Source organism: Lynx canadensis, chromosome A2 (assembly GCF_007474595.2).
Source record: "Lynx canadensis isolate LIC74 chromosome A2, mLynCan4.pri.v2, whole genome shotgun sequence".
In the NCBI taxonomy this organism is placed as follows: Eukaryota; Metazoa; Chordata; class Mammalia; order Carnivora; family Felidae; genus Lynx; species Lynx canadensis.
In genome coordinates, this window is record NC_044304.2 from 153289121 (window position 1) to 153313879 (window position 24759).

Here is a 24759-nt window from a genome sequence, read left to right on the forward strand (position 1 = left end):
TCTGACTTGTCTCAGGCCACGATCTCACAATTTATGAGTTCAAGCCTCACATCCTGCTCTGTGCTGACGGCTCAGAGCCTGGAGCCTGCTTCAGATTCTGTGTGTGTCTCTTTCTCTGCCCCTTCCTCTCTCTCTCTCTCTCTCTTTCTCAAAAATAAATAAACATTAAAACCATTTTTTTAAAAAGTGCCTTGTAAACTGTAAAGCACTGTACCAATGGTAACAATGCTTAATTCCACTGGTCTAGTTACCTTGAAGATTATGATTAACCTGGATAACTAAATAGTTATCTAAATAGTTGATGACACATATTTTACTCTACAAAACTGGCTCTTAAGAGTTTGACAATCCAGGAGGCTTAGAAATGACTTCAGGGCTGACAGACCCAGAGAGTATCAGGGAAGACCTGTCTGGCAGACTCCCGTCTGGCAGGCTGTTTTCCAGAACTTTCTCGAGTCTTCAAATCTCTTTCTCCAGTTCCTGCAGCACAATGTGCATCCAGCAAACAGTCGCTGATGATATGTTGCCACACTTCATTCCACAGGGTTTAACAACACATAGAGCCACATGGGGCCAGCCCTCCGTCCAGGGAACATTACCCTTTCTTTCCCACCTGGAGTGGAGATTCATGAGAAAGTTCCTAATCTTATAAAGCTTAGCCCCGGCCAAAGAAAAAACACGTCTGAGGAACCAGGAAATGAAAGAATCAAATAAACACAATCCTCTTAAATTAGTTTGTGTAACTCTATTGTTTAGCTTTGGCCTGTAACTATCAATACTAAATATTACAGAATAATTTTGGACAAAGACATCTTAAAGAACAAGGAAATGGCCCAGAAGTTTATTTTCTTGCATATAATACTTACAATATTGCAGGAAAACATCAGTGTAGCGCTCCCCGTTTCTCAGTCATTTTAGTTTTTGACAATGACGACCCCACATGAGGTCGGTTCCTCTGTGACATGGTTAAGTCGTATCAAATTCCAAGGCTTATAAGTAAAATATACACGGCTTCCTGTCTCCAGGTAGCTAAGAACAATCATCCATTGACCGCCTAGCACAGGCTGACATCGAAGACAAAGCTGAACTTCTTTCACAGGCACAGAGACTGAGGCAGAAGATGCGGTAGCCACGGGACCTGCCGCTATTCCTCCGATGTCCCTTCCAGGATGTATTTAAAGGAGAAAGGAGAAAACTTGTAACCGGCCCCGACATAGAACTTGTTCTGGAACTCCACCCTTGGGGGACGGGGGAGGACAAAACCAAAAAGAAAAAAGCGAGATAAAAACATGTAAGCTAGAGGCTGGCCGGGAAGGGAAGAAGTGGGGCATTTGTAAAATCAAGCACAGGGGCGCCTGGGTGGTGCAGTCGGTTAAGCGTCCGACTTCAGCCAGGTCACGATCTCGCGGTCCGTGAGTTCGAGCCCCGCGTCGGGCTCTGGGCTGATGGCTCAGAGCCTGGAGCCTGTTTCTGATTCTGTGTCTCCCTCTCTCTCTCTGCCCCTCCCCTGTTCATGCTCTGTCTCTCTCTGTCCCAAAATAAAAATCCTTCTCTTGCCTCCCAGTCACACTTTTCCTTTCCTATCCCACCCCACTTCCTCCAGGCCCCTGCCACCAGCCTCTCAGACCACGGCAGAGCCACCCTCCCCCCGGCTCCCACAAGCAGGGAAGCGTTCGCTGTGAAGTCTTATCTCACGAGCTAGTGATGAGAGAATGTTTCACGAGGTTCCACGTGGTTTTTCTTCTCCATCCTCATCTTAACCATGGGACTTATGCTATTTCACAATACCCAGGACCCTGACTTAACGTTCTCGTAACTTACATCGCAGACATCACGCATGATCATTCACGCTTGATTATGTTACAGGGTTCATTTCCTTAAGGACATGGGGAGAGCCAATGTCATAACCTGAGGCAGGGGCACTGTGATTCCCTCCACTCCATACACGGAGTGTAAAAACTTTTCTTTATGAACAGCGCGCACAGAGGGAGGTAGAAAGCATCGGTGAGAGCTGAAGACAGTCTCTGCAGTTTAAGGGTATGAGCACACACTCAAAATTCTTGGCCAACCTATGACTTGTTAGAAAAACAGGAGCTTCAACAAATGTTTTCATATTTGTAAGCCTAGTGAGGGCTCATAGTCTCCGGACACATCTGCGGATGTCAAGGGCCTCCTGTGAGTGCCTTCCTCCTTCCAGGTACCCTTCTTCTGTTCCCACTTTGCAGAGGTTAGTAGTCTGTACTTCTGGTATAGTTCCTGCACTCAGCACCAAGGGCCTAATGTCCCAGATTCACTAAGTATGCCGCTGCGAGACTATCTCAGATCTGTCATCTTACCAATACTTGAAGTGTTCCTTATCTTGAAGCTAGTTATGATATAACAAACGAACTCTTAAAAGAGAACAAGTAAGGGGCGCCTGGGTGGCTCAGTCAGTTAAGCATCTAACTTTGGCTCTAGTCATGATCCCACAGTTCGTGAGTTTGAATCGGGCTCTCTGCTGTCAGCACAGAGCCTGCTTTGGACCCTCTATCCCTCTCTCTCTCTCTCTGCCCCTCCTCTACTCTCTCTCTCTCTCAAAAATAAATAAACATTTAAAAAGTAATAATAAAAATAAAAGAGAATGAGTAAATGGGAACTAACATTAATCCTAGGGCAGCCATCATATGTGTATACACATACACACAGGCACACACATACACACACCTCATCATGTAATAATAAGCCAACAGGGGACTCAAACTGGGTCAGGATGTGACCTCAGCTGGCTGGTCCTATGGCCCATCATCTCTCTCTAGAGCACACAGAGCCTCCCCAGCGCAGCCACGCTCACCAGTGTAGTCGCAGGGCGTGCAGGAACGCAGAGAGACCCTCCATGATCAGAAGGATGGCTACCGTCAGAACAGCAAATATGGCAAAAATGATAAAGACTCCAATGAGTCCTCCCCAGCCTCGCACGCGAAGGCCAATGTTCATCACCATGGTCCAGAGCACTTCAGACAATTCTGTAAGAGCAAGAGAAACCTTCTCAACCACAGAGTTTATGTGGCAAGTGCAGGGTTTTTTCATGCCATATACCTGGGTCTGCACACCCTAGAATCCCAACACTGTGCTCTTCAGGTAGAAAACTCAGGCATATGTGCCCTGGGGCACCTGTATGAGACTGTCTAGGGCAGTGCTCACAATAGAGGAGTTTCTGTCATGACAACAAACATACGGAGGCACAGTATTCACCAGTGAAAGTGAGCAAACTACAGTTACCAGCAGCAACATGAATAAATCTGAGCAACAAAATGTTACACCAGAGAAGCGAAACACAACAGAATGCGTAGAATATGATTTGATATGGACTGCATGTTTGTGTCCCGCCCACCCTCCAATTCCTATGTTGAATCCCTACCCACCAAAGTGAGGGTATTTGGAGAAGGGGCCTTTGGGAGGTGATTAAGGGTTGATGAGGTCATAAAGGTGGGGCCCTCATGATGGGATTAGTGCCTTTATAAGAAGAGACACCAGAGAGCTTGCTCACACTCTCCCTTTCGGGGAGATACTACCATTACATTGTTGGGTTGAGACTGGAGGTCACCCAGCCAAAAGGTCAAAGTGGCATGGCCCAGAGAGATAAAGACCTGTCACTTGCAAGTGGATATTTGGACACGATGAGAAGAGAGACATGTGAGGGCACAAGGGGGAGTATCTGCACCTGTGCTGTGCCCTGCCCCCCAGCCCTGGCTTTCTGCTGGAGTAACACAATGGGAAAGTGTGTTAATTTCCAGTGTTTCACTCTCACCTCCTCCTTGTACCCCCATCTGGGTGATTTTTGAAGCATGTATCCAAATACAGCCTCCCTCAACTTAGGTCTCAGCATGGCACTGATGAACAGATGTGATAGAGTAAGTACATTTCCATTGTTTAAGCTGCTGAGATCTGGGGCTGGTAGTGACTGCAACACGTTCTAGCCTTGGTTGACTAACACAGCAGGCTCACTACCGGAACCACACAGGAAAGCCAAGGCACACACAGGTTAGCCTGCTTGCCTGAGTTACTGAGCTAAAAGTGGCAGAAGAGAAACTAGGACTTAAATCACATCTGTTTTCTGCCAAACCACCTCTTCAAGCAAGTTTGTTAGCATGGGTTGAAGATATTCCGTGGGAACTATATGTCTCAGGAAGTTCTAGAAAGATCCAATGGGTAGACCGTGCAGGGCAGCTATAAGCCATATGGATTTTCTGATGTCAAATTACATCTTCGATGGGCACGGACTGGTCAGAGAGCACCCTCCTGTCCCATCTGGGCTCAGCCCTCTTGTGACGTGACGCTTCCAAACCACATCTGGGATCAGAGCTAAAGGCTGACATTAAACAACACTTGACCACATGAAGCTCAGAGATCCACTTCAGGGCCCTGGGAAACCACCTCACATGAGTGCATGTCAATGCACAAACAAACACAGGCAGGTGCTTGTGGATGTATGCATCCAAACACCTGTGTGCACACAGGTAAAGTGTATGTGTGGGAGTTGATGTAAGGAAATGAACACAGCCCAAGCCGCGAAGGCTAACAGTGAGTACTTGCATTTCTGCTAAAAATCAAGAAGCAGGCTCACTTTCCTTGCTTTGTTTTCTACCCATCTAGCACACACTTTGGCCTGATCTCTCACACATTGTGCTCAGGGCTGGGAATGCAGGGGTGGAAATCAGGGTCGATGCCTTTCAGGAGCTCACAGTCCAGTAGGGACACAGGCCAATCAGGACTGAACCGCAATCAGTGTTAGGAGGGGGCACTCCCAGAACCCAGGGAAAGGGCACCTGCCAGACTGGGGATCAGGGAGGAAGATTCCCAGGAGAGGTGCCGTTTGCGTGAGCTCTGAAGGAGGAATTAGAAATCAAGTGAGGAGAAAGCTAAGGAAGAAAGGAAGATTTCAGGAAAGGGGGCTGCAGGGCCAACAAAGAGAGGCCCAGAGCACGTGGCAGCCTCAGGAGCCTCAGTGCAGGTCCTGGTGGCCACTGCCTATGAAATGGGTAGGTACCAGGGGCTGGTGGGGCATTAAGGGCAATACCAAGGGACGAGACTGGAAAATCAGGCAGGGATCAAGAAGGATCTTACAAAGTAACTTGATGAGTTAGGATTCCAGACTTAAGTAACCCCTGGGGATGGAATCATGACCAAAATTGGGCTTAGCATGACCCTGTGAGGTGGTGAGTACCCCTGGTGGGGGGGTGGGTGCAGGTCAAGGGTCAGCCAACTGGCCTACTTCCCACCAATGCTCACAATCAAGGCAGGCCTTCTCTCAAAGTGAACCCCCCAAAGATGGCCATGTTCTAATCTTAAGAAAAAGCTATATGGGGCGCCTGGGTGGCACAGTCGGTTAAGCGGCCGACTTCAGCCAGGTCACGATCTCGCAGTCCGTGAGTTCGAGCCCCGCGTCAGGCTCTGGGCTGATGGCTCAGAGCCTGGAGCCTGTTTCCGATTCTGTGTCTCCCTCTCTCTCTGCCCCTCCCCCGTTCATGCTCTCTCTCTGTCCCAAAAATAAATAAAAACGTTGAAAAAAAAAAAAAAAGAAAAAGCTATATGGCAAAAAGGGATTAAGAATGGATTAAGCAGGGGGCACTTGGATGGCTCAGTCAGGTAAGCACCTGACTCTTGATTTCGGCTCAGGTCATGATCTGACAGTTCATGAGTTCGAGCCCCAAATTGGGCTCTGCACTGACAGCATGGAGACTGCTTGGGATCCTCTCTCCCCCTCTCTCTCTGCCCCCCACCTCAACTCATGCTCTTATGTGCCCTCTCTTTCTCTCTCTAAATAAATAAATAAACTTAAAAAAAAAAAGGAATGGATTAAGCAGACAGGATTAAAGTGAAGGGGTGCTGAGATAAGGAGATCATCCTGGATTATCCAGGTAGGCCCAAGGTAACCACATGGTCCTTAGAAGAAGAAACCAAAGGAGTCAGAGCCAGAGAAAATAGGGACATGATGAATGAAGCAGGAATCAGACTGATGAGCCCAAGAGCCAAGAAATGCAGGCGGCCTCTGAAAATAGAAATGGCAGGGAAATGGATTCCCCCCTAGAGCTTCTAGAAAGAACCCAGCCCTGCTGACATCTTGGTTCTACAACTCCAGAACTGTAAGACAGTATATTTGCATTTGTTTTGAGCTGCTAAACGGGGGCAATTTGTTATAGCAGCAACAGGAAATTGACACAGAGGCTAACTACTCCAGTAACATAAAGTCAGACCTACAGAAAAAGTCACTTCTTCCTAAGAAAAACCGACCATTCTTTGGGCAAACATGCCGTAAATAACCCAGAGAAGGCACTTCTCCAAACAAGCGCTTTGCTTCTGTTTCCCAGGGGAGATCTGATCGTGACCCCGAGGGCAGCTCACTCACGTGCATGAGCCAGGCTGAGGGCCCAGAGCCGGAGGTAAGAGGCTGTGTTTGAAATGCAGCCCAGGCAGTACTCGATCGTGTGGATGGCTTGATGCACAAAGATGTCTCCAAAGTTGAACTGAAAGAGAGAATTTTTTATTCTATTTCCTTAAGGATTTCCTCCATGAAAGGTCTTACTAATGATACACCGATGAATAAAACATGTGCTCCGCTCTTAAGGCACTTCCAGTCGAACTAGGGGAAAACAAATATTAATATGCTCATAGAGAGAGAGTTAGCAGCGCAAAGTAGGGTACAGTGTGTGTGCAGGAACATTTCCCAGAAGTAGCTGAAAGAAGTTCAAAGTAGAAGAGAGACCGGTCGGTAAGGTGTCACAGGAGGTGAGGTCTGTGCCGGGCCGGGAAGGCTGGGGAGGCATCTGGAAGTAAAAGATAAGCAAGATCATTCCTGGTGAAGAAAATGACTCGCAGTAAGGAAAAGGTGGGTGCTTGGGAACATCAGGAAGGCAAGTTCTGGGCGGGAAACAATTTGGCTGGAAGTAGGTGCTTGTTTGGTGAGGACTAGAAAGGAGCCCCCAGGTGCTGAAGTTTCAGTAAAGAACAGAGTTGGGAAACTAAGTTGGAGTCAATGAGCAACCATAAACAGCATCTGAATGAAAAGTGGCCGGGGTGGGGAGGGGGAATAAAGAAGTCTTGGGGGGATGATTAATCTGGTGACAAAATGGACTAGCAAAGGCAGAGCCTTATAAGCAAAAAAGCCTGTTTGTTGACTAGCTCACTAATCTAGAGATGAAGGGGGAAGAAACAGCACACACACAGCAAGAGCATGCTGTTCCCTTCACGCACTCTGATGCTGTCGGGGGAACAGTGTGACTGGCACCATCCTGGCCCTCAGGTGGCTCACAGCGTGGTGGGGACAGGGTGCATGGAAAAGTGCAATAATCAAGACTCAGCAGTACTGTGGGAATGCAGAAAAAGGGCCTCTGACCCAGCAGGGGCCAGGGTCATACAGGGCTCTGAGGGTCTTGAGTCCGAGGGGCTAAAAGAATGGCATTGACAGAAATGGATAAATTGGAGAAGGACATTAGTGATAGGTTCAGGTGTGTTGTGTCTCAGGTGACAGCTGGCCACACAAGTAGAATCTCTCAGCACACAGTGACAGAGGAAGAACAGGTTCAGAAGAACAGTCCGGGCTGGAAGTGAACACCTAGGACTCACCTGTGGGAGGTAAGGGGACCAGGAAGACACACGAGGGAAAGATCACAGAGCTCCCAGCCTGGGAAAAGTTCATCTGGAGGTGAGAAAGAAAGACATGGATGATGGAAAGAACAGGTCAGAGTCCCAGAAGGAGTCACAGGTCTGCGGCCAAGGATAGAGAAATACCGAGGAAGGCATGGAGGGTGCAGTCAACCATGTCAGGAGCTCTGGAGAGGAGACAGGAGTCAATGCCTCTGACTCAGCAATGAAAACAGCTGGGAGGAGGTGAAGGGCAGGGAAGGGCAGAGAGGGGAGAGAGGCAAGGGAATGGAGGAATGAGTGGTGAAGAACGAACCCCACCCAAGGAGAGGGCTGGCTTTGTCCTGGCTCCAGGGAGGCAACCTCTAAACTCCTGACGTCTCCCACCTGAAAGAACTGTGTTCTTCACGGTGAGCCCCTGGGACCACATCGGACGGTTCCTGTGGTTGGAGGGTTGAGACTTGGAGCCATGTGTTACCAGCCCAGCCTCCAGGGAGAGGATGGAGTTGGAGAGTGAGCACAACCACTGAGTTGCACGCCTACGTAATGAAACCCCAATAGAGCTTTGGATGCTGGAGCTCCGGTGAGCTTCCTGGGCTGGCAATGCTGTGTGCACACCGCCACATGTTGAGGCCGGGAGACTAATGTCTCTCTAAGGACACAGAATTCTGGAATTTGGAACCCTCCCAGCGTCAGATTCTGTCTACGCGCCTCTTCCTCCGGCTGCTTCTGAGCTGTATATTTGAGCTACAGTAAAAGCCTAACTGTAAGTAAGGGTTAAACTTCATTGAATTCTGTAAGTCGTTCTATAAATCACCAACCCTGAGGGAATCTGAGGGGACCATGAATTTGTAACTGACTGGTCTGAAGAGAGGGTGGTCCTGGGGGGCCCCCAAACCTGTGGCTAGTGTCGGAAGTCTTGGGTAGACTTGGCAATCTGCAGAACTTGACCCAGAGTTTGGCCAACACCTGGTGTAGACAGAGGTCAGAGAGGACCCTGAGGGGACAAAAGAGCCAAGCCTGTATATATGCTTGGCAATGGACGATCCACACATGATTGTACTTGGGGGAAGGGACCTACAAATGGAGCCTCAAGTTGCCCAAACAAGGGCAGCCAGTACATGGCAGAGGCAGAAGATGAACACCGAGAGGGTAAATATTGAGGGCATGGGAAGAACAGACGAGAGAGGTTGTACTGGACGGGCTGGGACTGGATGAGTCAGACGATGTGTGGGCTGGATTCTAAAACATCCCCGCAGGTCTGGCAGGCTTAGTAATATTAATAGCCACTAATATGGGTTACTTTCTGTACCTGGAATCTTGTCGGAAAAACTTGATCCAGATTTTTCATTATTTCTAATTGACTACCCATTAGTTTAAATGAATTTTTTTTTAGGTAATTAACACCACAAATGGAACTTCTTATAGCATCTCTCAGGCTTCACAGGAACCCCGTCCCCACTCCAGGATTAGAACAGAGCTCCGTCCCCACTCCAGGATTAGAACAGAGCTCCAGTTAAAGCCCCCAGCCCGTTCAGGCTTATGGGATACTTCGGTGGTAATATAAAAACAGCCACCTGCCTTCAGCTGGGAAAATGTGGCACATTCCTGAGGGGGAGTGGCTGCTCTTGGACAGAAAGGCGTAGGGAGGGAGGAGGGAACAAAGCAATTCCTGAATTCACAGGAGAGGCAGATAACGTTACAAAGATAGGTCAGCAAAGTCTCAGCAGAGCCAGGGTTGGGTTGAGACAGGAGAACAAAGAGGGGACAGCAGCTGGGCGTGCTTCTGCTGGGGAGGCGGGCTGAGAATAAACAGCCTGCCTTTTGCTTCTTCAGTCGGGCTAGATTCGGTCTCTGCTCTCATGGTGTGAGGGGTACTGACTGGGCACCTCATAATAAACATAGCTGACTCCCAGGGGTACAATTCTGAGTCAAGGAGGCCTCACTAGCAGGGCGCCTGGGCAGCTCAGTTGGTTAAGCGTCTGACTCTTTGATTTCGGCTCAGATCATGATCTCACAGTTCGTGGGATCGAGCCCCTCCTCAGCCTCTGTACTGACAGTGTGGAACCTGCCTGGGATTCTCTCTCTTCCACTTTCTCTGACCCTCTCCTGCAACTCACACTTGCTCGCTCTCAAAATAAATGAATATACTTTAAAAAAAAAAAAAAAGGAGGACCGACTAGCACTGAGGACCTTCTCTGTCAGTAAATCTGAAGGCTGATATTCACCCCACACTCACAGATACAGCAGTAACTGGGTTAAAATATTAAAACACTCCTAGATTGGCTGGTGAGTAGCTGTTGTTCTGATCCTATATGCACTCCCCCTCCTTTGGGACCACCCTAACTTCCCATGACTTTGCAACTACGGGACTGCCACCAGCAGGGTCTCCCTGACCCTCCCAGATCTACTGCCTAAGTGCTTTCAGGTGAGCTGGTGCCCATGCCCTACTTACTGGCTGTTAAACATTTGACCATCACCCTTGGTGAGATCCCACATCCAGAATCTGTACAAACTGGGAAATCTTTGTTGGGTGTTGAATCCCACATACCTCTTCTTCATGGTCATCCTGAGCCCCGTGGCCACCTGCAGAAGCCCTCTGACCTGTGCTCATGGAAGGGCTGGAGTTGTCACCTTCAATGTCCTCGGTGGCATCTTCTTGGATCATGGATGCCTGCAGCTGTCAGCAAGGAAGGAAGTGAAGCACTAAATTCACCCTTAGAACTAGAATTACAACAATTCTACATAAAATAAAGGCTGTTGCCAAATATTAACTATGCACCAGACACTGTTCTAAACTCTCTCTATATCACTTCGTTTAGCCTTTGTAACAATGTTTTCAGATACACACAATTATCCCCTTACTCTTCTGAGAAGGAGATGACAGCACAGGAAGGTTAAGAAATGTACTCAAGATCATACAGCTTGTAAGGCTAGTTAGTGGCAGAGTTAGGGCTCAAACTCAGGCAATCTGATTCCTGAGTATGCCCTCTTCTCCATGGTGCTCCAGAATGTGCCAAATGAATCTGTCTTTACAGTAAACCGGTGCACGTACAAGAGTACCTTTTATTGTTAAAAAATAATATGCATTGTTATAAAATTGTCCGTTGGTACCTTTGACATAATCTTGTGACCGACCTGAACAGCCAGATTTCTACAGGCAAAATTAGGGGAGATTAGTGACTGCTATGGTCTGAATATTTTGTATTCCCTCCCTAATTCATATGTTGAAATCCTAAACCCCACAGATGATAGTAGTCAAAGGTGAGGCCCTTGGGAGGTACTTAGGTCACGAGGATGGAGCCCTCATGAACGAGACTAGTGCCGTTAGAAAGGAGTCCCTACACAACTCTCACCCCTTCCACTGTGTCAGGACACAGTGAGAATGTGGCTAAGGACCAGGAAGGTGGGGGGGGGGGTGCTCACCACAGTGAATATGCTGCAGCCTTTCATCTTAGACTTCACAGCCTCCAGCACTAAGCAATAAATTTGTTGTTTATAAGCTACCCAGTCTGCGGTACTTTGTTATAGCAGCCCAAAAGGACTAAGACAATGACTTTTTCAATACTAATATAAGTTTTAAAAATAAAAACATCACTTTATAAAAATAGCTAAGAAAAAAATTCAAAGAAAGAAAATCTAGGTATAATTAGCATGTAATTTGGCCTAGTTTTATCCCTAGGTCTGAATAGAAGATCTCTTTCAAGTCACTGTGAAACTTAATGTCCCATGTCCAAAGTGTTTCCTAGAATGATTTCATGGGGGGAGGGGGGTATTGCAAATTAGGCATTAAGATGTCTTTGCCTTTCTTTCTTTAGTGGTTCTGCACTTACTATTTACAGAGCCATGGGCAAAGGTAAAAATGGAAGTCCATATGCCATATATTTAAATATTTAAGAGTTATAAATCAAGCCAACAGACTCCTAAACATATCCATCCCTAAACTCTAGCCCTTTCTGGTCATTATCCTAGAATTGATTAAAATGAAGATGAATAATTTTATAGAAACATGATACTGGACTTTGTGAATCCTAGTGCCCATCTTCCCCACTTTACTAAATACCCCACTATGTTTGAGCAGAGTTCCCAGCGAAATAAAATGCACAACTCAATTTTAAATTTAGTTACTGACAACTTTCTAAAAACACATGTGCCCAAAGATATGCACAAGGATATTTACAGATTATCTGTAGTCACTAAAACTAGAAACAGGTCGAGGACTTTCAGGGAAGATGGCAGAATAGGAGGGTCCTAAGCTCACCTCATCCCATGGACACTCCTAAATAACACCCACATCAGTGTAAAGAACCCAGAAAACAACCCAAAGACTGGCAGAACAACAGACCCTCCACAGCTAAAAGTAGAGAAGAGGCCGCATCAGAAAAAGGTAGGAAGGACAAAGATGAGGTTGGGAAACAAACTGACCTATGATACTGTCTACAGGAGGGAGGGACACACAGGCATGGAGAAGGGAGAGGAGCAGACCCCACACCAGGTGCCCCACGCCTGGGGGACCCACACTGGGAGGACAAATCCTCATATCATTTGGCTCTGAAAAACAGAGGGGCATAACGAAACAAGTTCTTATAATCAGTGGGGCTTGACACCTAGAACTGTAAAACTCAGCAGGCTTCCAAGGAAAGTCAGGAGGTGACAGCAAACTGAGTCCCCACCCTGAAAGAAACAGCATAACAAACAGACCTGCTGAGATACAACAGAGAAGCCGCAGTTTGAAAAATAGGGATATAAGGGAAGGAGATTTACTTATTAAACTCAGAACTTGTGCTGGAGGGGCAGAGACCTTTAAGAGACTTCTCCATGAACAAAAAGCTGGCATAGCCATTTCCCTCCCCATCCCCTAGCCAAGGTACACAGACACCTGCAGGAACCAGTCCAGCCAGCGAACACTCTCCATCTACCTTGTTAACAGCAACCCCACCCCACCAATGCCTCTGCATGCTTTTCTGCGGACCACAACTCCAACCCACCCCTGGCAGAAGTCCATCTAAAGCAGCACCACAAGCATGGCAGTGTGCAAAGCACCATCCCAAAGTGATTCTTGCCCTGGGTAAAGGGGGAGATAATCACACAAACCTGTTCAAGTGTGGCCCCAGCAGTGGGCTGGGGGCAGATATCGGGCCTAACTGCAGGCCCTGCCCACCAACAAAAGCTTCCAAGGGACAACACAGGGAAAGTGTCCTGAAGTTCAGTGCCACTGCATCTCTGGCAAATGCCTGGTGTGAACCACCTCAAGCCCAAGGTGGTCCCAGACTGGCCACAGGGACCAAACCCTGCCCACAACAGGTAAAGAGAGTCATTGCAGATGACTGGACTTGCAGAAGAACTGGACTGAAGAAGCTCAGCCACAAAAGTAGGGCAAACACAATACGCATAGGAAACATCCCTGAAGCACAAGATCCTAGAGAACAGGGGACATTGCACTACTTTCAAGAGCAGAAGACATGGCTGACATTCCTAACACATAGACACAGAGAGTGAGACAAAACGAGGAGACAGAATAATATGTCCGAAATGAAATAGAACAAAACCACATCAAGACAGCTAAGCAAAAGAGAGGTAAGTAATATGACTGATAGAGAATTTAAAGTAATGGTCATAAAGATACTCACTGGACTTGGGAAAAGAGGGGAGGACCTCAGTGAGACTCTCAACAAGGAAACAGAAAACATGAAAAAGAACCAATCAGAGATGAATAACTCAATCACTGAGATTAAAAATACACTAGAAGGAATACATAGTAGGCTACTGGAAGCATAAGAATAAGTCAATGACCTGGAGGACAGAGTGATGGGAAGCAATCAAGCGGAAAAAAAAAGAAAAAAGAATAATAATAATAAATGAGAATAGATTAAGGGAACTCAGTGACACCATCGAGTGTAATAACATTTGCATTGTAAGGGTCCCAAAAGAAGAAGAAAGAAAAAAAAAATGGAGGCAGAAATTTTACTTGAAGATATAATAGCTGAGAACTTCCTGAATCTGGGGAAGGAAACAGGAATCCAGATCCAGAAGGCACAGAGATTCCCCCAACAAAATCAACCCAAGGAGGTTCACATCACAAATGGTAATTAAAATGGCAAACAGTAGTGATCAAGAGAGAATTTTAAAAGAAGCAAGAGAAAAAAAAACAGTTATATACAAGGGAAACCCCATAGGGTTATCAGTGGACTTTTTAGAATAAACTTTGCAGGCCAGAAGGGAGTGACATGATATATTCAAAATGCTGAAAGAAAAAAAAACCTGCAACCAAGAATACTCTGTCCAGCAAGTCTATCATTCAGAATAGAAGAGATAAAAAGTTTCCCAGACAAATGAAAGTTAAAGACATTCACCACTACTCAAACAGCCCTACAAAAATGTTAAAAGGGGCTCTTTGAGTAGAAATGAAAGATTGTAATAAAGAGTAAGAAAAGAAGCATAAAAGCAGTAAAATTAAGTACATCTATAAAAACGAGTCAAGATGTTCAGTAAGTAAAAGGAGGTAAAGTAAGACACCACATAACTAAAACATGAGGAACGGAGAAGAGTAAAAGTTTAGTGCTTTATGAATGGATTCAAACTTAAGTGACCATCAATTTCATATGGACCTATATACATAAGATGTTATATATAAATGTAAGGGTAACCACACACCAAAAACTGGTAACACATATGCAAAATATAAAGAAAGGGGAATCCAATTATATCACTAAAGAAACCCACCAAATTGTGAGAGAAGAGAGCAAGAGAAGAAAGGAACAGAGAATTAAAAAAACAACCACAAAACAACTAACAAAATGGCAATAAGTACGTACCTATCGAATGTAAATGGACTAAACACTCCAACCAAGAGATATAGAGTGACAGAATGGATAAAAAAACAAGACCCATCTCCATGCTGCCTAGAAGAGACCCACTTCAGACCTAAAGCCACATGCAGATTGAAAGTGAAGAGTGAAAAATATTTATCACGCAAATGGAAGTGAAAAGAAAGCCAAGGTAACAATACTTATATTAAACAAAATAGGCTTGTTTATGTTTATTTTTTTATTATGAAATTCATTGTCAAATTGGTTTCCATACAACACCCAGTGCTCATCCCAACAGGTACCCTCCTCAATGCCCATCACCCACATTCCCCTCCCTTGCACCCCCCGTCAACCCTCAGTTTATTCTTAGTATTTAAGAGTCTTTTACGGTTTGCCTCCCTCCCTAACTTTTTTCCCCCTTCCCCTCCCCCATGGTCCTCTGTTAAATTTCTCAGGATCCACATAAGAGTGAAAACATATGGTATCTGTCTTTATCTATATGACTTATTTCACTTAACATAACACTCTCCAGTTCCATCCACGTTGCTACAAAAGGCCATATTTCATTCGTTCTCATTGCCAACTAGTATTCCATTGTGTATATAAACCACAATTCTTTATCCATTCATCAGTTGATGGACATTTAGGCTCTTTCCATAATGTGGCTATTGTTGAAATTGCTGCTATAAACATTGGGGTGCAAGCGCCCCTATGCATCAGCACTCTTATATCCCTAGGGGAAATTCCTGGCAGTGCTATTGCTGGGTCATAGGGTAGATCTATTTTTAATTTTTTGAGGAACCTCCACACTGTTTTCCAGAGCGGCTGCACCAGTTTGCATTCCCACCAGCAGCGCAACAGGGTTCCCATTTCTCCACATCCTCTCCAGTATCTACAGTATCTACAGCCTCCTGATTTGTTCATTTTAGCCACTCTGACTGGTGTGAGGTGATATTTCAGTGTGGTTTCGATTTGTATTTCCCTGATGAGGAGTTACATTGAGCATCTTTTCAAGTGCCTGTTGGCCATCTGAATGTCTTCTTTAGAGAAGTGTCTATTCATGTCTTCTGCCCATTTCTTCATGGATTATTTGTTTTTTGGGCATGGAGTTTGGTGAGCTCTTTATAGATTTTGGATACTAGCCCTTTGTCCGATATGTCATTTGCAAATATCTTTTCCCATTCCGTTGGTTGCCTTTTAGTTTTGCTGATTGTTTCCTTTGCAGTGCAGATTTTTATGTTCATGAGGTCCCAATGAACTATTGGGGATGTGTCAAGTAAGAAATTGCTGCGGCTGAGGTCAGAGAGGCTTTTTCCTGCTTTCTCCTCTAGGGTCTTGATGGTTTCTTGTCTCACGTTCAGGTCCTTTATCCATTTTGAGTTTATTTTTGTGAATGGTGTAAGAAAGTGCTCTACTTTCATTCTTCCACATGTTGCTGTCCAGTTCTCCCATCACCATTTGTTAAAGAGACTGTCTTTTTTCCATTGGATATTCTTTCCTGCTTTGTCAAAGATTAGTTGGCCATACGTTTGTGGGTCCACTTCTGGAGTCTCTATTCTATTCCATTGGTCTGTGTGTCTGTTTTTGTGCCAATACCATGCTGTCTCGGTGCTTACAGCTTTGTAGTAGAGGCTAAAGTCTGGGATTGTGATGCCTCCTGCTTTGGTCTTCTTCAAAATTACTTTGGCTATTCAGAGTCTTTTGTGGTTCCATACAAATTTTAGGATTGCTTCTTTGAGCTTCGAGAAGAATGCTGGTGCACTTTTGATTGGGATGGCACTGAATGTGTAGATTGCTTTGGGTGGTATTGACATTTTAACAATATTTATTCTTCCAATCCATGAGCACGGAATGTTTTTCCATTTCTTTGTATCTTCTTCAATTTCCTTCATAAGCTTTCTATAGTTTTCAGCATACAGATCTTTTACATCTTTGGCTAGGTTTATTCCTAGGTATTTCATGATTCTTGGTGCAATTGAGAATGGGATCAGTTTCTTTACTTGTTTTTCTGTTGCTTCATTACTAGTGTATAGAATGCAACTGATTTCTGTACATTGATTTTGTATCCTGCGACTTTGCTGAATTCATGTATCAGGTCTAGCAGACTTTTGGTGGAGTCTGTCGGGTTTTCCATGTATAATATCATGTCATCTGCAAAAAGTGAAAGCTTGACTTCATCTTTGCCAATTTTGATGCCTTTGATTTCCTTTTGTTGTCTGATTGCTGATGCTAGAACTTCCAACACTATGTTAAACAACAGTGGTGAGAGTGGACATCCCTGCTGTGTTCCTGATCTCAGGGGGAAAGCTCTCAGTTTTTCCCCATTGAGGATGATGTTAGCTGTGGGCTTTTCATAAATGGCTTTTATGATGTTTAAGTATGTTCCTTCTATCCTGACTTTCTCGAGGGTTTTCATTAGGAAAGAATGCTGAATTTTGTCAAATGCTTTTTCTGCATTGATTGACAGGATCATATGGTTCTTTTCTTTCTTTTATTAATGTGATGTATCACGTTGATTGATTTGCGAATGTTGAACCAGCCCTGCAGCCCAGGAATGAATCCCACTTGATCATGGTGAATAATTCTTTTATATGCTGTTGAATTCAATTTGCTCGTATCTTGTTGAGAAGTTTTGCATCCATATTCATCAGGGATATTGGCCTGTTGTTGTCTTTTTTTACTGGGTCTCTGTCTGGTTTGGGAATCAAAGTAATGCTGGCTTCATAGAATGAGCCTGGAAGTTTTCCTTCCCTTTCTATTTTTTGGAACAGCTTGAGAAGGATAGGTATTATCTCTGCTTTAAATGTCTGGTAGAATTCTCCAGGGAAGCCATCTGGTCCTGGACTCTCATTTGTCGGGAGATTTTTGATAACTGATTCAATTTCTTCTCTGGTTATGGGTCTGTTAAAATTTTCTATTTCTTCCTGTTTGAGTTTTGGAAGTGTGTGGGTGCTTAGGAATTTGTCCATTTCTTCCAGGTTGTCCAGTTTGTTGGCATATAATTTTTCATAGTATTCCCTGATAATTGCTTGTGTTTCTGAGGGACTGGTTGTAATAATTGCATTTCATTCATGATTTGATCTATTTGGGTCATCTCCCTTTTCTTTTTGAGAAGTCTGGCTAGAGGTTTAATCAATTGTATTTATTTTTTCAAAAAGCCAACTCATGGTTTCATTGATCTGCTCTACCATTTTTTTAGATCCTATATTGTTTATTTCTGCTCTGATCTCTATTATTTCTCTTCTTCTGTTGGCTTTGGGGTGCCTTTCCTGGTCTGCTTCTAGTTCCTTGTGGTGTGCTATTAGATTTTGTATTTGGGATTTTTCTTGTTTCTTGAGATAAGCCTGGATTGCAATGTATTCTCCTCTCAGGACTGCCTTCGCTGCATCCCAAAGCATTTGGATTGTTGTATTTTCATTTTCATTTGTTTCTACATATTTTTAAATTTCTTCCCTAATTGCCTGGTTGACCCATTCATTCTTTAGTAGGGTGTTCATTAACCTCCATGCCTTTGGAGGTTTTCCAGACTTTTTCCTGTGGTTGATTTCAAGCTTCATAGCATTGTGGTCTGAAAGTGTGCATGGTATGATCTCAATTCTTGTATACTTATGAAGGGCTGTTTTGTGACCCAGTGTGTGATCTATCTTGGAGAATGTTCCATGTGCACTGGAGAAGAAAGCATATTCTGTTGCTTTGGGATGCAGAGTTCTAAAGAGATCTGTCAAGTCCATCTGATCCAATGTATCATTCAGGGCCCTTGTTTCTTTTTTGATCCTGTGTCTAGATGATCTATCCATTGTTGTAAGTAGGGTATTAAAGTCCCCTGCAATTACCACATTCTTATCAATAAGGTTGCTTATGTTTGTGATAAATTGTTTTATATATTTGGGGCTGCAGCATTCGGTGCATAGACATTTATATTTGTTAGCTCTTCCTGATAGATAGACCCTTTAATTATTATATAATGCCCTTCTTCATCTCTTGTTACAGCCTTTAATTTAAAGTCTAGTTTGTCTGCTAGAAGTATGGCTACTCCAGCTTTCTTTTGACTTCCAGTAGCATGGTTGATAGTTCTCCATCCCCTCACTTTCAATCTGAAGGTGTCCTCAGGTCTAAAATGGGTCTCTTGTAGGGGCGCCTGGGTGGCGCAGTCGGTTAAGCGTCCGACTTCAGCCAGGTCACGATCTCGCAGTCTGTGAGTTCGAGCCCCGCGTCGGGCTCTGGGCTGATGGCTCAGAGCCTGGAGCCTGTTTCCGATTCTGTGTCTCCTTCTCTCTCTGCCCCTCCCCCGTTCATGCTCTGTCTCTCTCTGTCCCAAAAATAAATAAACGTTAAAATGGGTCTCTTGTAGACAGAAAATAGATGGGTCTTCTTTTTTTATCCATAATGATACCCTATGTCTTTTGGTTGGTGCATTTAATCCATTTACATTCAGTGTTATTATTGAAAGATATGTATTTAGAGTCATTGTGATGGCCATAGGTTTCATGCTTGTAGTGATGTCTCTAGTACTTTGTGGTCCTTGCAACATTTCACTCACAGAGTCCCCCTTAGGATCTCTTGTAGGCCTGGTTTAGTGGTGACGAATTCCTTCAGTTTTTGTTTGTTTGGGAAGACCTTTATCTCTCCTTCTATTCTGAATGACAGACTTGCTGGATAAAGGATTCTTGGATGCATATTTTTTCTGTTCATCACATTGAAGATTTCCTGCCATTCCTTTCTGGCCTGCCAAGTTTCAGTAGATAGGTCTGCTACTACCCTTATGTGTCTACCTGTGTAAGTTAGGGCCTGTTTATCCCTAGCTGCTTTCAGAATTCTCTCTTTATCCTTGTATTTTGCCAGTTTCACTATGATATGTCATGCAGAGGATAGATTCAAGTTACATCTGAAGGGAGTTCTCTGTGCCTCTTGGATTTCAATGCCTGTTTCCTTCCCCAGATCAGGGAAGTTCTCAGCTATGATTTGTTGAAGTACACCTTCAGCCCATTTGTCTCTCTCTTCTTCTGGAATTCCTATGATACAGATATTGTTCCGTTTGATTGCATCACTTAGTTCTCTAATTCTCCCCTCATACTGCTGGATTTTTTTTTATCTCTCTTTTTCTCAGCTTCCTCTTTTTCCATAATTTTATCTTCTAATTCACATATTCTCTCCTCTGCCTCTTCAATCCATGCTATGGCCGCCTCCATTTTATTTTGCACCTCATTTATAGCATTTTTTAGTTCCTCATGACTATTTATTAGTCCCTTGATCTCTGTAGCAATAGATTCTCTGCTGTCCTCTATTCTTTTTTTCAAGCCCAACAATTACTTTTTTTTTTTATTTTTTTTTTATTTATTTTTTTGGGACAGAGCGAGACAGAGCATGAACGGGGGAGGGGCAGAGAGAGAGGGAGACACAGAATCGGAAACAGGCTCCAGGCTCTGGGCCAACAGCCCAGAGCCCGACGCGGGGCTCGAACCCACGGACCGTGAGATCGTGACCTGGCTGAAGTCGGATGCTTAACCGACTGCGCCACCCAGGCGCCCCGCCCAACAATCACTTTTATGACTATTATTCTAAATGCTTGTTCCATTATATTGCTTAAACCGGTTTTGATCAATTCACTAGCTGTCGCTACTTCCTGGAGTTTCTTTTGAGGAGAATTCTTCCGTTTCATCATTTTGGGTAGTCCCTGCGGTAGCTCCAAACTGCAGGGCACTTCCCCTGTGCTATCTGGAGAAACTTGTGTTGGTGGGTGGGGCCACAGTCAGACCCAATGTCTGCCCCCAGCCCACCGCTGGGGCCACAGTCAGACTGGTGTGTACCTTATCTTCCCCTCTCCCAGGGCCAGGACTCACTGTGGAGTGGTGTGGCCCCGTCTGGGCTGCTTGCACACTGCCAGGCTTGTGGTGCTGCCTCAATGGGATCTGGCCAAGGGCATATTAGACGGGGTGGATCTGCAAGGTGCACAGGGGTTAGAGGGGCAGACTTAGCTAGCTTTGCTGTCTGTGGTCCCCTGTGGGAGGGGCCCTGCGGCACCAGGAGGGAGGCAGGCCCATCAGAGGGATGGATCCACCGCGTTGGGCGTTTGCGCGGTGCAAGCAAGTTCGGTGACAGGAACTCCATGCATGTTTATTTTTGAAAGAGAGTGCAAGCGAGGAAGGTGCGGGGGGGGGGGAGGAGGATCTGAAGCAGTCTCCATGCTGACAGCAGACAGGCTGATGTGGGGCTCAAACTGATGAACCAGGAGATCATAACCTGAGCTGAAGTCTGACATTCAACTGACTGAGCCACCCAGACACCCCTCAAAATAGACTTTTTTAAAAAGTTTATTTATTTATTTTAAGAGAGAGATAGCAGTGAGAGGAGGCATGGGACAAAGAGAGACAGAGGGTGAGAGAAAAAATCCCAAGCAGGCTCCACACTCTTAAGGCAGAGCCCAAGGTGGGGCTCAATCCCACAAACCATGAAATCATGACCTGAGGTGAATGCTGAACCAACTGAGCCACCCAGATGCCCCCAAAACACTGACTTTGGATGACACATTGGGCCAGATGGCTTTAACAAATATATTCAGAACATTCCTTTCTCAAACAGCAAAATCCACATTACTTTCAAGTACACATGGAACACTCTCCAGAACAGATCACCTGTTAGGCTAGAAAACAAGTGTTAACAAATTCAAAAACACTAAAGTTATAGCATACATCTTTTCCAACAATAAGGCTATAAAACTAGAAATAAACCACAAGAAAAAAATCTGGAAGGAACACAAATACATGGAGGTTAATTAACAGGCTACTCAACAATGAATGGGGCAACCATGAAATCAAAGGGGAAATCAAAAAACACATGTAGACAAATTAAAATGAAAATGAAAAGACAAATGATCCAAGATCTTTGGGATGCAGCAAAAGCTGGTCTAAGAGAGAAGTTTAGGGGCACCTGGGTGGCTCAGTCAGTTGAGCATCTGACTTCAGCTCAGGTCATAATCTCACAGCTCGTGAGTTCAAGCCTACGTCCAGCTCTGTGCTACCAGCTCAGAGCCTGGAGTCAGCTTCAGATTCTGTGTCCCTTTCTCGCTCTGCCCCTCCCTTGCTCATGCTCGCTCTCTCTCTCTCAAGAATAAATAAAACATTAAAAAAAGAGAGAAGTTTATAGCAATACAGGCCTATATCAAAAAACAAGAAAACTATCAAGCAACCTAAACTTACACCTAAAGGAGCTAGACAAAGAACAAAAAACAAAACCCAAACTATTAAAAGGAAGGAAATAATAAAGATTAGAGCAGAAATAAACAAAACAGAAACTTAAAAAACAAAAACAAAAAGAGAACAGATCAATGAAACCAGGAGCTGGTTCTCTGAAAGGATCAACAAAAATTGATAAACCTTTAGCTAGACTCATCAGAAAGGAGGGAAGGAAGGAAGGAAGGAAGGAAGGAAGGAAGGAAGGAAGGAAGGAAGGGAGGAAGGAAGGAAGGAGACTCAAAATCAGAAACGAAAAAGGAGAAATAATAACCAACAGCAGCAAAATACAAAGAATTATAATAGTATAAAGAGTATATGCCAACAAACTGAACAACCTAAAAAAAACAGATAAATTCTTAGAAATATATAGCCTACCAAAACTGAAGCAGGAAGAAATATCAATGTTATATATCACATCAGCAAGAGAAAGGATAAAAATCGTACGATCATTTCAATAGATACATTAAAAATTTGACAGAGTATAACATCCACTCATGATTTTAAAAACCCACAACAATGTAGGTTTAGAGGGAACATACTTCAACATAATAAAAGCTATATATGAAAAATCCACAGTTAACATCACACTCTCTGGTGAAAAACTGAGAGCTTTCCCCCACCCCAAGATCAGGAACAAGACAAGGATGTAAACTCTTGACACTTTTATTCAACATATTACTGGAAGTCCTAGCCACAACAATCAGACGGCAAAAGGAAATAGATGGGATCTGAATTGGTGAGGAAGCAGTAAAACTTAAATGACCAGAAATGAGTAGGAGAGGAGTTAAAATGGCGGAGAAGTACGGAGACTGGGATTTCCCTAGTCCCTCAAACACAGCTGTATTGAGGTCAGAACACTTGAAACACCCAGGAAATCAACGTGCAGAGTGGCAGAGGAATATCCACAGGTTGAGGGAGACAGCGTGGCGGGACAGAGGTGCATGTATGGGAACTGGGGGAGATAAAACAATGTAGGCATTGAGGGGAGGGAACCCCCTATGCAGAGAGACAAAGGAGAAAGATAGAGAGGCTGTGGTACTGGGATGTTGTGTTAGTACAAGAGCAAAACCTCTCCAGACCATGGACTGGGGAACAAGAAATATAGTGTCCATTTCTATTTGCAAACAGCCTCAGGAGCTGAAGATTGGAGTTTCCAAAAGGGACAACTTTCTCTGGACCTGAGTGGCAGTGTGCACGTGTCTCGGGGGGCCAGCCTTGGGGGGCAGTAGTGATCTCAGGGGCACACTGGGAGAGAACAGTCTCCTTCCTTGAGTACTGTGGGAAGAGGGTTTATTGCCTCCCCCAAGGACAAAAGACCCTGCAGGCACCAGTCAGAGGCCTTTACAGGGCAGGGTGGAGGGGTGCTACACTAGAATAGGGTCCACACAGTGCAGGACCCTTTAAGACATTGGGTTTTGAATCCCAGCCGAGCACCTAGGAGGCAAGGGAGACTGTGGAGCAGGGCAAGCTGCCTGCCTGTGCTACCCTGTGAAGGCTGCTTGAACAGTGTGGTCTGGGACACCTAGTCAGGGGAAGGAAGATTGGGGTGTCACCATTTTTCTCCCCATCACCTACACGGTGGGGCTTCAGGGAGCAGCACACAGCCCCCAGTGGAGGCAGAACCCACTTATACCAAACCCCACCCCTCCTGGCAACTGCTTACCTACCTGAGCGGGACTGACACTGATAAAACCAGACTCTCCTCTAGACCAGCACAGCCACTGGTCTAGGCACCAATAGACAACTATCCTGCAGTTTTGTATGTTAGTCTGTTTCTCTCTCTTTCTCTCTCTCTCTCTCTCTCCCCTTCTCTTCTCTTCTCTTTTCTTCTTTTCTCTTCTCTCTTTTTTTTTCTTTCTACCTTGTTTTTTCTTTTGGAATCCGGCTCATGGCTTCTGATTTCATTTTTGGTCAATCCTTATTCTCTCTATATATATGTTTTTTCGGTTTTGTTTGTTTCATCAGGCATTTCTACTCTATTCTTTTACACCTTTTCTAGATCTCCTTTCTTTTCCTTTCTCTCTCTCTGGATTAACCTTATCGTTTCTTTGATTCTCTGCTTGGTCTTTTTTTTTCTTCTTCACCCCTTTCATTTTTCTCTTTGTATGGGATCAGGTTCCCAGCCCTTTCCTTTTTTCCAGGGTTACTATAACGAACAAATCAAAGCACACCTGGAGGAAAGTCCCAACACTCCACCACGATGAGTAAGGAGGAGCTCGGCAGAGGACTGACTAGTGGGACAGAACAGCCAAATACACAACCACAGAGTGCACGCAGCACACTCCAGAAACATCTCCTGAAGTGCCGGGCCCTGGACAGTGTATGGCTCCTTTTTAATATAGTAGTACTTGCAGTGCAGGGCACATAACAAGCTATTAAAACACGTAAAAGACAGAAACCTAGCCAAAATGACAAAACAGAAGAATTCTCCTCAAAAGAAAATCCAGGAAGGAATGACAGCCAGAGAATTGCTCCAAACAGATATAAACAATATATCTGAACAAGAATTTACAAGAACAGTCATAAGACTAATAGCTGAGCTTGAAAAAAAAAAGCGTATAAGACAGCAGAGAATCTATTTATGCAGAGATCAAAGACTTAAGAAATGGTCACAGTGAATTAAGAAATGTTATAAATGGGATGCAAGCTAAACTAGATACAGTGACAGTGAGGATGGAAGAAGCAGAGGAGAGAATAAGTGAAATAAAAGATAAAGTTATGGAAAATGATGAAGCTGAAAAAAAAGAGGGAAAGGAAATTATTAGAACACGAGGGGAGAATTAGATACCTAAGTGATTCCATGACATGAAATAATATCCATATTATACGAGTTCCAGAAGAAGAAGGTAGAATGGGCCAGAAAGCTTATTTGAACGAATTAGCTGAGAAATTCCCTAATCTGGAGAGGAAAACAGACATCCAAGTACAAGAGGCACAGAAAAATCCCTTAAGTCAACAAAAACAGGTCAACACCACAACATATCATAGTGAAACTAGCAAAATACAAAGATAAAGAGAGAATTCTGAAAGCAGTTAGGGACGAACAGGCTTTAACCTACAAGGGTTGACACATAAGGATGGTAGCATACCTGTCCACT

General features: G+C 44.6%; 1 protein-coding gene across 3 annotated transcripts in view; it reads right to left on the reverse strand.

The window, feature by feature from the left end:
* Positions 1-730: 730 nt before the first annotated feature.
* ATP6V0A4 (ATPase H+ transporting V0 subunit a4) overlaps positions 731-24759 on the reverse strand; it is a 95989-nt gene continuing 71960 nt past the window's right edge. For all 3 annotated transcript variants that reach the window (XM_030308526.1, XM_030308522.1, XM_030308527.1), the window contains 4 exons: positions 10172-10300; positions 6386-6503; positions 2831-3002; positions 731-1238 (listed from right to left, as the gene is read on the reverse strand). In XM_030308526.1, the coding sequence (XP_030164386.1) occupies positions 1145-1238; positions 2831-3002; positions 6386-6503; positions 10172-10300 (513 nt within the window). In that variant the 3' untranslated portion in view covers positions 731-1144. The remainder of the gene's footprint in view (positions 1239-2830; positions 3003-6385; positions 6504-10171; positions 10301-24759) is intronic.